Here is a 14,231-nt window from a genome sequence, read left to right as displayed (position 1 = left end):
GACCCATGGGCTGCAGGGGGACAGCCTGCTCCACCAGGGGCCTCTCCCTTAACAGGCCGCAGGGGAACTGCTGCTGCGTGCCTGGAGCACCTCCTGCCCTCCTGCTGCACTGACCTTGGGGTCTGCAGGACTGGTTCTCACTCCTCTCTCTCCCAGCTGCTGCTGCACAGCGGTTTTCCCTTTCTTAACTCCGCTCTCCCAGAGGCCCAACCAGCATCACTCACTGGCTCAGCTCTGGCCAGCAACAGGTCCCTTTGGAGCCATCTGGAGCTGGCTCTGCTCTGATGTAGGGCAGCTGCTGGGCTCTGCTCACAGAGTCCTCAACTGTAGCCCCTGCTACCAAAACCTTTCCATGTAAACCCACTACAGAAGCTTATCCAGAGGACTAACTACTGTCTCAGTAATAAGCTTTTTCTTATGTCCAGTCTGAACTTACCCTGTCACAGATTTGAGCCATTCCTGCATGTCCTGTCACAAGAAGAACACCTCGCTCCCAGCTTGTCCTTCTCAGAAAGCTTATAGGGAGCAATAAGGTCACCCTCCTCCTTTTCTCCAAGTTTAACAATCTTAGTGTCCTCATCTGCTCCTTACAGTGCATGCCTTCTAGCCCTTTAACCAGCTTTGTTGCCATCCTGTGTACAAGTATTTCTTATAGAAGTACAGTTCTTCTAGCAGTATAATACAGATAGGTATGAGGCAGATTCTAGGCCCAGGAGCAAAGGTCAAACATTACCCCTTGGCAGGCAGTTTTATTTCATCTCTGTCTTCTGAGGCAGATGAAGACTACTTGGTGTTTTAAAACCATTTCTGTTGAATAGTCAGTGTAACTTCTAGCAAAGTAGATTAGAGGAAAACGTTCACATTTCTGAACGGCATATACTTCAGAGTATGGAGTAGCTTATCATAACCACTGCACCTGGTGTCTTTTTAACCAAGTTACTGATCATTAATGCTTCAGTGCATTTGAATGTTCTGGAGCATGTCTGGAGAAGGGCTACGAAGCTGGGGAAGGACACAAGTCCTATGAGGAGTGGCTGAGGGAGCTGGGGTTGTTTAGTCTGGAGAAGAGGAGGCTCAGGGGAAACCTTATTGCTGTCTACAGCTACCTGAAAGGAAGTTGTGGGGAGCTGGGGGTCAGCCTCTTCTCGCAGATAACTAGTGATAGGACTAGAGGGAATGGCCTCAAGTTGTGCCAGGGGAGGTTCAGGTTGGAAATGAGAAGACATTTCTTCTCAGAAAGAGCAGTCAGGCACTGGGACGGGTTGCCCAGGGAGGCGGTGGAGTTACCATCCCTGGGGGTGTTTAAGGAAAAGTCAGATGTGGTGCTCAGGGACAGGGTTTAGTGGGTGACATTGGTGGTAGGGTGATGGTTGGACCAGAAGATATTGGAGGTCTTTTCTAACCTTTATGATTCTACGATACATTTTGGCTATCCATTCTGTAATATCTTTCACAATAAGTTTCCCAATTAACTTTAGAGTAATATTTAATGCCCATTGGATAACTCTGTCAGCATATTTGAGTATAGTTATGAATACAAGATGTTTTCCAACCGAGGGACTCGAAATGAACTTGATTGCTTTAAAAAAAAGTTTTTCTATTTTATAATCAGAATATATTTTAAGGAAGTTGTTCAGATTAGAAGCTTATTTCTGCCCTTCCCCAACCATGGCTCCCAGCAGCATTGCATGCTGTGGAAACCAGGACAGCATTTTTTAATCTGGTTGACGTTTTTCTGTACGTTTTCAATTGTAGACCCTCTCTATTACTGGCAGCAGACTGAAGATGATGTGACAATAACAATTCACATTCCTCAAGACATCACTAAGGATGACATAAAAGTACACTTTTCCCCTGAGAACATACGTGTTACACTGAAAGACCAGCCTCCTTTGATGGAAGGAAAACTACATTCTTCTGTGGACCATGAAAGCTGCACATGGATAATTAAAGAGAATAAAAGGTGTTGTATATGGTTTTTAGATTTACTACTGCTGGGAATTGATTTCAGAGTGTGTATCATATCTGACTTCTGGGCCCTCTGGGAATGGACTCATTTAATGCTAGACCCTGAACTCCTCCTTACAAGGTTGTATCTCCTCTGCTGAAAGTAGCTCACTGGCTTCTGCAATTCTGTCTTACAGTACTGTTTCTTTAACTAATTGTGAAAGTAGTTCCCTCTTCTTACAGTTACTTGCTTATGAGGTTATATGACAAGCTATTTTTTACAATGACACAGAACAGCCTTTTCAAGCTAAAAATTTATTTTTCACACAAAAAAATGTATATGGTACTGACAGCTATCCTCGTGTCAGACCAGGAAATTCGTTTTCCACTACTGAGCTGTGAAGCAGAATTCTTCACAGTGTTGGGATACATCAATGCTCATGCCTTTTCACTATTTTCGTATGCTTTGCCTGTGCTTATTGGCAACCAGAGATAATGTGATGTTTTAAAACCTTTGGTTGTCTTTCTATAACAGTATTCGGTGGTGTGCTCTACTGAAACTTAACCCATACGTGTCTGTGTTTTTTTTATTCTCTTTGAGAATATCTTGTCCATTCACTTCTAGTTGGTCACAGTGCAAAAGTGAAAAGGCTAAACTGTTAAATGATTCTCACAAAGACTGTTTATCATAAAATCGGGAAACTTTTGGTGATAAATTCAGTAAGGAAATTTAGTAATATTTTGAAGTACTAAAAATGTCCAGGGGAAAAAAAAAAAGGTATACAAACATAAAAAAAAAAAAAAAGCTTTGTATCAAAGTAAGGTTAATCGATTATTTTTTTCCTTTTTTTGTTATTTTTTTTCTTCTCATGACAATTCAGGATTGATTAACTGGACTTTCACCCTGTTTTTCACAGACACTTATTTTTTTTTTAATAACAAGAAATTTGATAGAATAGATGGAATTTGTCTTGGATCTTCAACAAGTATAAGAAAAGTAACAAACTGACAGTATATCATATATATTTGAACATTTACTACTTTTGCTCTTAGGATAAAGTAATGAGCCACTATGCATTGAAACAAGCACGTTTGGTTTAATGGTTTCTTAAAGAGTAATTTCCATGTATGGTATCATCAGGTGAAAAAAAAAAAAAAAAGAAGAAAGTTGTTTTGAAGTAAAGAGTTTTTTTTTTTTTTTTCCTTTAAAGAAGGTAAAATGAAGTTTTTTCTCTGGAACAGTTTTGGAAGTAAGGTTCCCAGACCTGATGGTGCAGAAATTAAGGACTAATGTTTGGGAAGACTGAATTCTTGCCATTATAATGCTTTAAAATACTAAATGAAAGAAGATATGCTAGGAATGATGACTTTGAGGTGTTTGGGCAAGCTTGACGTTAATCTTGATGCACTGTGTGGACTTGCACGTGTAGTATGTGAAGTACAGTGAAGCCTGTACTTTGTGAGAATTGGTTGTAGTAGGAAAACAACAATTGAAATTGAAAACTACTGGAAAGACATTCCCAGTTAAAGTTTTTTTTTTTTTTCTAAATTTAATTTGATAAGTTTGTTTTCCTTGAGTTTTCTTTCATAAAAATCTTTGCTTTTTCCCAAAAGGTAGCTAATGAAAGTTTATGTAATTCCTCTGGAGAATAGCTAAAAGACTAATATTTATATGCAGATTATGCTAATGCTGTATACTGAAATGTGAGTGCGTAGTAGTTGATCATTAGACAAATAGCTAAATGATTCAAGTTTGAGCTAATTATCAAGTGGTTAATACTGCATGACTCTCAGGTGTCTGTTTTAATATGAAATAGTATTTACGCATTTGAATGTTGTAAGTAGTACTTGATTTTTAATAGTGACACTGCAATTCCACTTTAAATTTTTTGATTAAAAAAACTTGCTCCAAATTATCTTCTATAAAATAATTGTATTTCTGATAACCAATGTAGTGGTTTCAGTTATAAAATTAAGGTAATTCAGAGGTCACCAAATACTCTGATGCAGTACTTAGTAACTTAGAAAGTTTTCTTGTTGTGTCAGGTAAACAACTGATGTTCTAGACCTTGTAGGTGTGTCTAAAAAGCATGTCTATTGAAACTGTATTTGTTGTTCTACCCATGTGTAATTAAATAGAATTACACTGCTGACACATCCGGTTTTCTTCATTATTTACTTATGTATTTATTTATTCCTTATACCAAGTTCTTAAGTGTTTTTTTTTTCCTCACAAGTTAAAGTAATTGTACATTTTTATGTAGAATTTTATGTAGACAGTGTAGGTAACAGTTGTACTATTTCTGAGGCTTATAAAATACAAATATTTTTGTTCTACACATTATACAAAGGTAGCGTGCGCTTGAGGGGTGGCATTTAGTACCTGTTAGGTTTCAAATAAACTTCTGCAGTGAAATTTTCTCTCTCTGAATTGATTTACTTATAGGTGATCTCCTGCAGTATTTAAAAACTAACAAAACTACTTCAGAGGAAACCACAGTTGAATTGAAAACTCTGAGGGCACTTCCATGAATACATTTTATTCATTATTAAACTTTTAGAAATCACTTGTCTTTCATCTTATTTTCTTTGGGATATTTTGGGATATTTTCCATTAGAATAGTTTATTTTATAAGTTGGTTCCTTGTGTTTTCTGTTACGAGGTTTGCATTATCAGTTTGTAGAGGAGAAGCTCTCAAATCTATATTCAGAGCTTTCTGACTGTCATCTGAAAAAAGGATGCAGTGTGTTCATCTACTACTCATTGTCTTCTATTTGCATTTTAGCTTGGAAATTTCTCTAATTAAGAAAAATGAGGGTCTCCGGTGGCCAGAGCTAATAATTGGCGACACAAATGGGGAATTCATTATGGACACTGAAATGAGTGAATGTCTGATGCATCTGACCTCCGAAGAAATGGTAAGAAGTTGAAAAATAAAATATTTAAAATTCTTGCACATTTGTATGTTGTCTTTTCTTGATACCCTAATTCGCACATCATTGATAGACCTTCAGTTCATTTACTATTCAGAATCCTAACACCAGATTCATTGTTATCTGAAATTGGTAACAAACTAATGGCACTAGAGCTCTGAACATGTTTAGAACTGTACTGTTTTCATCTGGGACTGAATTTAGCTTACATTATAGTGTCTGTGCAACAAAACAAGTCTGATTAATTCAAAAAATAGATTTTGTTCCCATGATGGGCCAATTTTAAAGCAGTTGATTGAATTAAATTTTAAGTATGTCCATTCCTTGTTTATCAGTAGGTTAGCAACAACTGTATGCTGTCTTTTTAGGGTTGCTGTACTTGGCTTATATTGACTGTGAGTGTTAATGAAATGGTTTCCTAGGCTTGCCTTTTAAAATAAGCATGACTCACAAACTTTCTGGCATTGTTATACAGGGAGTCTTTACTTGAAATGTAATTTTAAAGTACTGTTTGTTTGATACTTCACCTTTTGGTTTGATTAGAAAGTGGTATCTCATCTAAAACTTGTGAAATATGACTCCCTGTGGATCTTAATATATTAGTTGTGGATTACTGCTTTTTTGAAGAGGGCTGAAAAAAGTTATACTACAATAAATTCTGGTTAGTGCTTAAAATTGATTTCACTCCTCTCTCCCCCACTGTTCATGGGCAAGATACTGTAGCACATCTAAACATATTTTCATTGGGAACTTCAAATGTCTTTGCTTTTGCAACTCATACTGAGGATAAGGGGATTTTTTTGTCACAAGTTTTCAGTTCTTGTGCAGTAATTACCATGATGAGGGTAATTAGGGCTACTTAGACAATAAATCAATCCAATTTTTTTTGTAGCATTTTCAGTAGCAATCTGAAAGAATTTTACAGTGATGTAAATTTACTTTTACCTACTTAGGTTGTTTTCAGGATCATATACTCTTGCTACTTATGGGGGAGAAATATTGTCCATGTTTTGCTGGTATATGTTCCTTTCCTTAAGCTGAAATACATTTTGTTGTACCTGCCACCCATGCTATCTTCCACAACAGAAATGGTGGCTTTCATTTTGGTTAAGTACATCGTAATTTGATCTTTAAGTATAAAGGGATATGCAAATGATTCTTATAGTTCCATGGATTGTTTTTGTTTTAGAAAGGGATTGATACATATACAGCTGTATTTAAAGCTCAGTTTTTCAGAGTTTTCATTGTCTTTCTGTTTCAGAATCCAAACCCCGAAAAGGAAAACCCACCTTGTAATGCACAAGAATTAGAAGAATGTGATGCTTTTCTTGAAGACAGTGCAACTTTATGCAGATTTGATGGTGATACCCTAAAGGTCACTCATGTAGTAAGTACTGTAGATTATTACAGAAATATTTTTAAATATTGTTTTTCTGATATGAACATTAAATTCTGTTATCAGAACAAAAATCTGTGCAAGTCCTTGAAACCACATACATTTCTTCCATAACATAAAATCACAGCAACAATAAAAAATTATCTACCCATGTGTCCTTCAGTAGCACTTTGATGTAAAAGTAAGGCTGCTCTTATCTCGTTTTTACAATATGTATGTGTATGTATATATGCATTTAAATCTGTGTATATCTGTATAGATATATCTACATAGGCACACTTTCACTCAAAGTGAGTCAATTGAAAAAGCAAAGGTATGTCAGAATAATGACATGAATGGAGTCTTCTTCAGGGACAAATTTTTTGTAGGTTCCATAGCTTTTATTTTTTTCACTAACTTTTCAGATAGCCTGGTAGGAAGCTGCACCTTTTTTACTACAAAAATAAAGCATAGATCCATTTTTTTTTGTGATCACTGTTGGTCAGTCACATTGGAAATAGCAGTGAGCAAAATGCTTAATCTAGATTTTGAGCAATGTCCCCCACTATCAGTAAGTTAGAACTTGGTCTGGTTTATTCCCTAAAGGAACAAACAAAATAATCATCTGAGAGCATCACAGATTGTGGTTGTCATTATTATTATTATTATTATACTTTTTTTTTTTTCAAGATACCTCTACTAAGCTTGTAATAAATGTTGGTGTTCTACTCAAAGCACATTTAGAACAACCTTTGTTCTGCAGAACACGTCATGGTTACAGAGTAAGATCCTGAATCCTAATTTCCCATTTCCTTAGAAAAGCTCTAGAAAAAGTCTTGAGGATATATTTTTCAGCTTGTGGTTTACTGTCTGTTTAGGTAGTGTTCATCCATTTCTAGATCTCAAAAATATATGTGCTTGCTACTTTATTATGTATGAGAATATATAAAGTTCAACACTAGCACATTGTAGTAGACCTTTTATTTTCACTTACAAAACCAGTTATTGCAGCAAGCTCAGTATCTTTCAAAACTAGTTTTACTCTTTTATGATAGCAAATTCCAAAATTTCTACGTGCTTGGAAATAAAATTATTTTTATTAATTAATAACATTAATAATAAATACAAGAGCTGTTTTTTTGTTGTTGTTGTTTTTTAATAATTTGCATCTGTACATGTAAGAGATTTTGAATTGTAGGCTGGGAAGGCAGAATATCATGGTATTCAGGCTGAACATGGGGTCTCCCAAATCTGCTTTTTGGAAAGCAGTTGACTATAAAGGTCATCAGTGTCACAGAGAAGGAACTTTTGTTTCCTTGATCATTCACTGAAAGAAGTTTTTATTTATTTTGGAGGTAATCGGGATTGGCAGGATATGCCTGTCTCACTTTTCTTATGATCATTCCTGATGTATAGAAGTAGTTGTTGAATGGTTTTGGTCATCTAGACACTTGATGAACAGAGTGCTAGTCTGGAACTTAGTAATTACTTCATTGTGAGAAAATACAAAACTGTTGACATTTCATCATTTTAGTATTCTAACTAATCCTTTTTCCAGTGCTCACCAACTTTTATTTTTGCATAGGGACAGTATTTCCTTCCCTATTGGCATGGCAGAAAAACAGCACTAATTTTTTAAGTAGAGAGAATCTTTTCCTAACATCAGGTGTTGTAGATTAGGATCCTCCATCCTAGAAAATCATTTCTATACAAAAGCATTTATTCCTGTGTGCTCGTGTAATGGGCATAATCCTTCCCTAAATATTATCCCAAGAAACTACATTGCACGTGTTTGAAATGTGTTAGCCACCTGTTGTGTACTGAGATCAGTTTGAACACATCATCATAATGTGTTCAAACATTTTATCAACTAACAAACATTAATCTGTTAAACATCCAACTGTGGCAGCATGTGACAGAATCCGTTATTCGTGCTTTGTATCAGTATTTTGTATTTCTTTTTGTTTTCAGATTAATCTTGGAAGCAACCAGTATCTTTTCTCAGCTGTTGTGGATCCCAGAGAAATGCCTTGCTTCTGCCTGAGGCACGATGTTGATGCTCTTCTTTGGCAGCCCCACCCTGACCAGCCAGAAAACATGTGGGAACACATTGCAACTTTTAATGCTTTAGGTAGGATATTGACTCTGTGTCACATTTCTGAGGCATTCCTGCCTGAATTCTCTCAGTATGGCTTCTGTTGATATTTCACTTAATTAAATTTGAATTGAAAGGCACTGTAATTCTGTAGGTAACAGAATGCTAGCTTAATTCTAGAAATACCAGAACGTGAGAGATAAGATGTTTATGCCTTGAGAAAAATGAACCTATTCAGACTATATACATGACGCAAGCGCAGTACTGCACAGCAAAAAGGAGAGTTCATTGGATAAGTGAACTTGATTTAAAGACTTCTAAAAGCACAGTAAACACCTTAAAAGACAGAAAAAAACCAGGGCAACAGTTGAGGTTCGCTGATGATGTTCATGTCTAATTTTGTATGTGCTTATGGTAAGGTATTTTAGTAAGAGACCATTAAACTTTTCCTATCTCGTTGTCCCAGGTGGCAGGTCTGAGGAACTGGAAATGATTGTTCAATGTTTATTCTGTTACAAGAGCTAGCAACATCAAATTATGTTGGTACATAGTAGGTTCAAAAGAAACTAAAATAAATACTTAGCAAAGGCATATTTATGCTGTGGAACTTTCTTCCATAAAACCTTGTGGATGGGAAAAGTTTTAATGAATTTAAAATAAACAAACATGACAGGAAAAATAAAGAGCATAACTGTGCCAGCTATGGCTACAGAAACCACTTTACCTCTGAGATTAGACTGCCAGAAATGTAGGAAAATGTGACTGTGAAAACCCTTAGTTATTGCTGTATTCTTGCACTCAAGTGTAGGATTTTTTTTTAGTGAAAGCTGGAAGCAGAATTCATAAGCTAAGAAGCAGAAAATACTTAAAATAAATAGATAAAAGAGTAAGTAAGAATTGATGTATCAGGTAAAGCGGAATGGTCTACATAGCACAGTGTTGTACCTATAACTTAATAAATATAAATCAGGTTTCGTTTAATCTAGTGCACCATTTACTATTTATTTATTATAGTGTTCATGTTCTCTAAGTGTAGTCTGGACCTACTCCTTTAACAGTGCCATGTGACAATTTATTCCCTCTGTCCCCTCAAAATGTATTTTTATCAAAAAATACATTTGTTTGACCACTCCACTCTGTCTGCATATAAAATGAAACGGAAGGCATGAGCTGTTTTATAGAGCTCATGTAGGTTTCCATAATGCATAATTGATTTTGGTCTGGATTTTTGCAGTTTATTTGGTTTTGTATATGAATGCTCTTTTTTTATAGCCTGTTATTTTCACTTATGGTCATATTAAGCGGTAAGTATCTTAAAAGTTCTCTAACAAAAGAGATTAATTCCACAATTTGTTCTTTGCTCGTTTCAAATTTCATTATACTAGGAAAAAAAGGGATGATAAGGATTAAGGTGATTTTTTTTTTTCAAATTATTGCTAGTTTCAATTTCTATGCTGACTTTGTAGTACTCTTTTTATAATGTGTTTCAATTGATTTGAAAATAACAGGAAGGAAATCAGGATATCTTTGATGTTTTTATACCTATGGTGATAAAACAAAATGTTTCTCCAATTCTTTCTCCCTATAGTCCTATAATTTTACAATACTATATTGAAGTTTGTACATCTGTACTAACCTAGTACACCTTTTTTGTGCCATGTATGATATAAGACCTCAACTTGTTCATCTGTAGCCAAATCTTGAAGTACTGTAGAAGAGCTAGAAATAAAAATGAGTATTTTATTGGTTAACAAACTAAATTTCTAAAACTTGTTACATTGGACAAAACTGTGCTATTAGTGCTAATTCCATCTTTATTTGCTTGAACTTTTGGGATTACTTTTTAACAAGCAATACAATGATGAAGATTGCAAAATTGTTACTTTTCAGTCCAAGTTTTAGACTGAAACCTAAGGAAGGAATCGAAGGGCAACTGAAGTGACCAAGAGTTTTCTTGCTCTGTGTATCTTTCCTAACAGCTTTCTCTTGAAAAGGGGGATAATTTTGAATAAACACTGGTCAGATTACAAGTAAATTCTAATGTTTTGCTGCTGGTTAAAGGAGCAATACTTGATCTTGCCCCTTCTTACTGCAGTTTTCTGAAGGAGCCTCTCCATCCCTCTGATGAGTTTGGTCAGCTGTCTCCTCCCAAGTTCTTGAGCATTCTAAACCTATTGGCTGTGTGGGGCAAAGAGTTGGAAAAAGAGGAAGCCTTAACACTGTGCAAGTCTGGCCATAGACAAACTATTCATGTTTTATCAACCCTGTTTTAGTCACAGATTCAAAATTTTGTTAGTAATTGCTTATTATTTTTGAAGCTAAGCTTGATTTTGACTTAGCCGTTTAAAGTGCTCTTGAAGCTAATATATTGCATCTTCTTCCTATATATCTTTTTGGGCTGTGCAGGTTACGTACAAGCATCAAAACAAGACAAGAAGTTCATGGCTTGTGCCCCAGACTACTCCTATTCTGCTCTTTGTGAGTGCTTGCGGCGAGTTTTCATCTACCGCCAGCCAGCTCCTCTGTCCACAGTTCTCTACAACAGGAAGGAAGGAAGACAAGTAGGACAGGTTGCCAAGCAGCTGGTAGCAACCCTGGAAGCCAATGATCCCATCCTAGGCTTTCAAGCTACAAATGAGAGATTATTTGTTCTCACAGCAAAGACCTTGTTTTTAATAAAGGTGAACACTGGAAATTAATTACTGAGTATATTCTGCTGCAGTTATGTTTATGTTTGAGGAATTGGTAGGTAAAGGATCTGAAGAGTTCAGTATGTTTTGCTGAAACTTAAAGGGATTTTACAGGGGAATCATTATTTTTGTTAGAACTTGTCTGTAAGTCAGTGGGAAAGTTTTTCAACTTTGCTGTCACTGAACTAAGCTTTTTCAGAGACACAGAAAAATACCTTTTGTGCTAGCAGCTTACTCAAAGCAATCTTCAGAGGCTGCTGTTTACATAGGTGAAACAGATTTATGCATTGGTTTTTCCAAATGACTCTTTGCCGCACTTCTAAAATTTGAGAATTCACTTCTGTTTTTAATCGACACTGTTTACCTCTGAAAGAAGTAATCAGGTATAGAAAATAAAGCCTTGAGTTACAAATGTATGGTGTGCGAAATAAAGAAGTGTGTATCATAAAGAAAAAACTAGAAATTCAAATAGTATTGGCCAAAAAATGATTGAATATTATGATATTCAATAACATTGAATGGAATGTGAGTGGAATGAATGGAGTATTGTTTCTTATACAGTTATTTAATCCAAGTGGAATGATTTCATTGTATATCCAATATGTAAAGTCTGTGACTTACTCATGCTTGCAGTGGAATCTAGTCACATTTTAAGAGATGTTGGATAGCTTCTGGTAGATTTTTCTTGAAAGAGAATCAGGATGACTGCATAGCTGGTGACAACGTAGTGAAAGGTACAAGGCAAACTCTCATACTCTCAATTGTTATTTTAATTGGAAGAACTTAAGTGACTAATTTGCAATTAGAAAACTGCTAACAGGAAATGTACCTGTATTGTAAAATGAGATGGGAAACTCAAAGGTTCTGCTTCTGCCTTAAATAATGTCATACCACCCTAAATAATGTGTTACTTGATAACTATTTTGTCCCTGATGTACAAGTCCAAAAGTGGTGTGTTTCCAATGTGAGGGTATGAATATGGATGCTTTAAAGATGCTGTTTACCAAACAGGCATGGTTAATTTTGTTGAAAAGCTGTATTTAAAGATTTTATTTTTTTTTTAATTTAAAGTGACCATGTCAATACAGTTAAACCAAAAAGGGTCAGTTGTGTAAGTCCTGCTCCCCACCTTTTTTTTTTTTTTTTCTCCATAATTTGCTTATAACTCCATAGGAATGAATGCCTACTGAATACATTGTGTACTAAAGCTGCCATGGCCTGTGCTACTGGAGTACTGAGACAAACAGTGTGTGTCCCCTGGTAGTCTGCATCTCTGTCAATATTATTTCGGACCTCTGTAAGAATCTATTGAGAAGAAAATGTGTTCCTTTTTTATGGACTATCAAGTTTTTGGCTGTGGTTCTTTTGACTATTCCATAAATTCTGCAGACTCGTATCAGTGAAATGATTAAATGATATGGTGGCAATTTAAGAGGGAGACAAGCAGTTGTCTTGGGAAAAAAAATAAATCCAAATTTAGCAGCTTTTCCTCAAAAGCAAATTCAGCCTGATTTTCCTTCTCTTTACTGCAAACCTTCACTTCTTTTATTTTTTAAACTGGCTTGAAAATACTTTTTAATAAGTCTCAGTGAATGTATTACTGTTTCATGACTTTGCTTCTAAATTTCTGTATTGGGCAATAATGCCAGTAGCGTGGTGGAAATCATGTAGTGGCCCATGCAGTCAATTACTTTGCAGCATAAAGTAAGTGCATTGAGATTTATTTGAATATTACTTAGTAACCTGAATATAGATGAGACTTTCAGCTCTTTTTCAAATTCCCCCTTGCTGTGGCGTGCACATCTGGGAACATACTTCTGTTGTTTTCTGGAACAGATAAAAAACAAAGTCAAGTAAAATGGTCCCCTTTTCAGAGACTGTATTATCATATGTAGTGACTTAAAATATTCTGCTCCAATGTGTGTCTGTTTCAAGGGAGTTATTGTTTTCTCATGGGAACAACTGAACATGGTGAAGAGGTTCATTCATGTTCTCTGTTACTTGTCTATCTGCAATCATGGGGTTCTCAGAAAAGATGTCAGTTTCTTTTATTTTGCTTTCCCTGTGAATTAAGGACACTATTATTTAAAATATTTGCTGCCTTCAGGAACCTTGCATGCTGTCGCACAGCAAGCTATTATAATTAAATGGCTGCAAGCCGCAGGGAGGCACTTACTAGCAGCATTTCCAATTCTGTGTTCAGTTAATTGTAAGGCTTATTTGTTTAGTGTATTATTGCGGGCTTATACAAAGTATTGGGTGTATTTAAGAGGTGGTTTTCTGAGAACCACACTTCAATTTTTCTAGAATTTTACTTCTTGAAATCTAACATTTTAAGACAGTACTTCCTGAAAAGTCCCAATCACAGTCTGTTTACAGAATTTCTGAGAAACTACTTGGCTATTACAGACTTGCATTATTTATTTCAAATATTCTCATTAGTGTTTCCCTTGGTTGGCTGCACATTTGGAATGTATCATGTATTCTTCTACAAGTTTAAATAAATGGAAACAAAATGTTACATTTATTAATAAAGTTTTTAAAATTATTTTAATGGATTTTTATTCCTTTCAAATGTACATCCGTCCTACGTTACTGAAACAAAATAAAGAAATAGAAACAAGCAGTTTCTTAAAATAAGAGTGGTTATGTTAAGGACTGTTCTGTTGGGGCAAAGTTCTGATGGTTGTCAGCACAGCAAGGTCATGTCTTGGTCAAGGACATACGCCGTATGTCAAAGACTGGCTCTTCATTAATGAAACAGCAGACGCTGAGAGAGTAACAGGTAATATTGAAGGTTATATTTCATTTCAGTTTGCTGTGCTTTGTTTCAATAATAGTCATTATTCCCACTAACTTTTGAATTTCCTTGCTTTCTGTTAGTTTATAAATTCTGTTCTCATCATGCAGATTAGATGGACTTAAAACCTGCAGCCAATTGCACATTAGCAAGTAATAAGAATCTTATTATATACTGGAATTATTGCTGTCTGATTCTGCCACACAAAATATTTTGGGTGTAGTACTCAGTACTGTTTTGCTTGGAGAAGTAGCAAAGTATTTTTTTTGGCCTTTAAAAGTAGCTTAAATCACTTAAAAATAAATAAATAAATAAATAAAATATTTACCATGATGTGGTAGTTGGATATTAATATATGAAAATATAATGATAAATTAACAAGTTTGGATT

At 35.4% G+C, this 14,231-nt stretch overlaps 1 protein-coding gene across 1 annotated transcript in view; it reads left to right on the top strand.

The window, feature by feature from the left end:
* The window catches only part of NUDCD1 (NudC domain containing 1), a 36,745-nt gene extending 23,156 nt beyond the window's left edge, over window positions 1-13,589 (top strand). The window contains exons 6-10 of the mRNA XM_084509725.1: window positions 1,756-1,963; window positions 4,734-4,866; window positions 6,143-6,268; window positions 8,228-8,387; window positions 10,758-13,589. Coding sequence (XP_084365851.1) covers window positions 1,756-1,963; window positions 4,734-4,866; window positions 6,143-6,268; window positions 8,228-8,387; window positions 10,758-11,050 — 920 coding nt within the window. The 3' untranslated portion in view covers window positions 11,051-13,589. The remainder of the gene's footprint in view (window positions 1-1,755; window positions 1,964-4,733; window positions 4,867-6,142; window positions 6,269-8,227; window positions 8,388-10,757) is intronic.
* The last annotated feature ends 642 nt before the right edge of the window (window positions 13,590-14,231 follow it).

Source organism: Aythya ferina (assembly GCF_964211825.1).
Source record: "Aythya ferina genome assembly, chromosome: 2".
Classification (NCBI taxonomy): Eukaryota; Metazoa; Chordata; class Aves; order Anseriformes; family Anatidae; genus Aythya; species Aythya ferina.
Note: the sequence above shows the minus strand (reverse complement) of the source record. Positions and strands in the feature narration are given on the sequence as shown.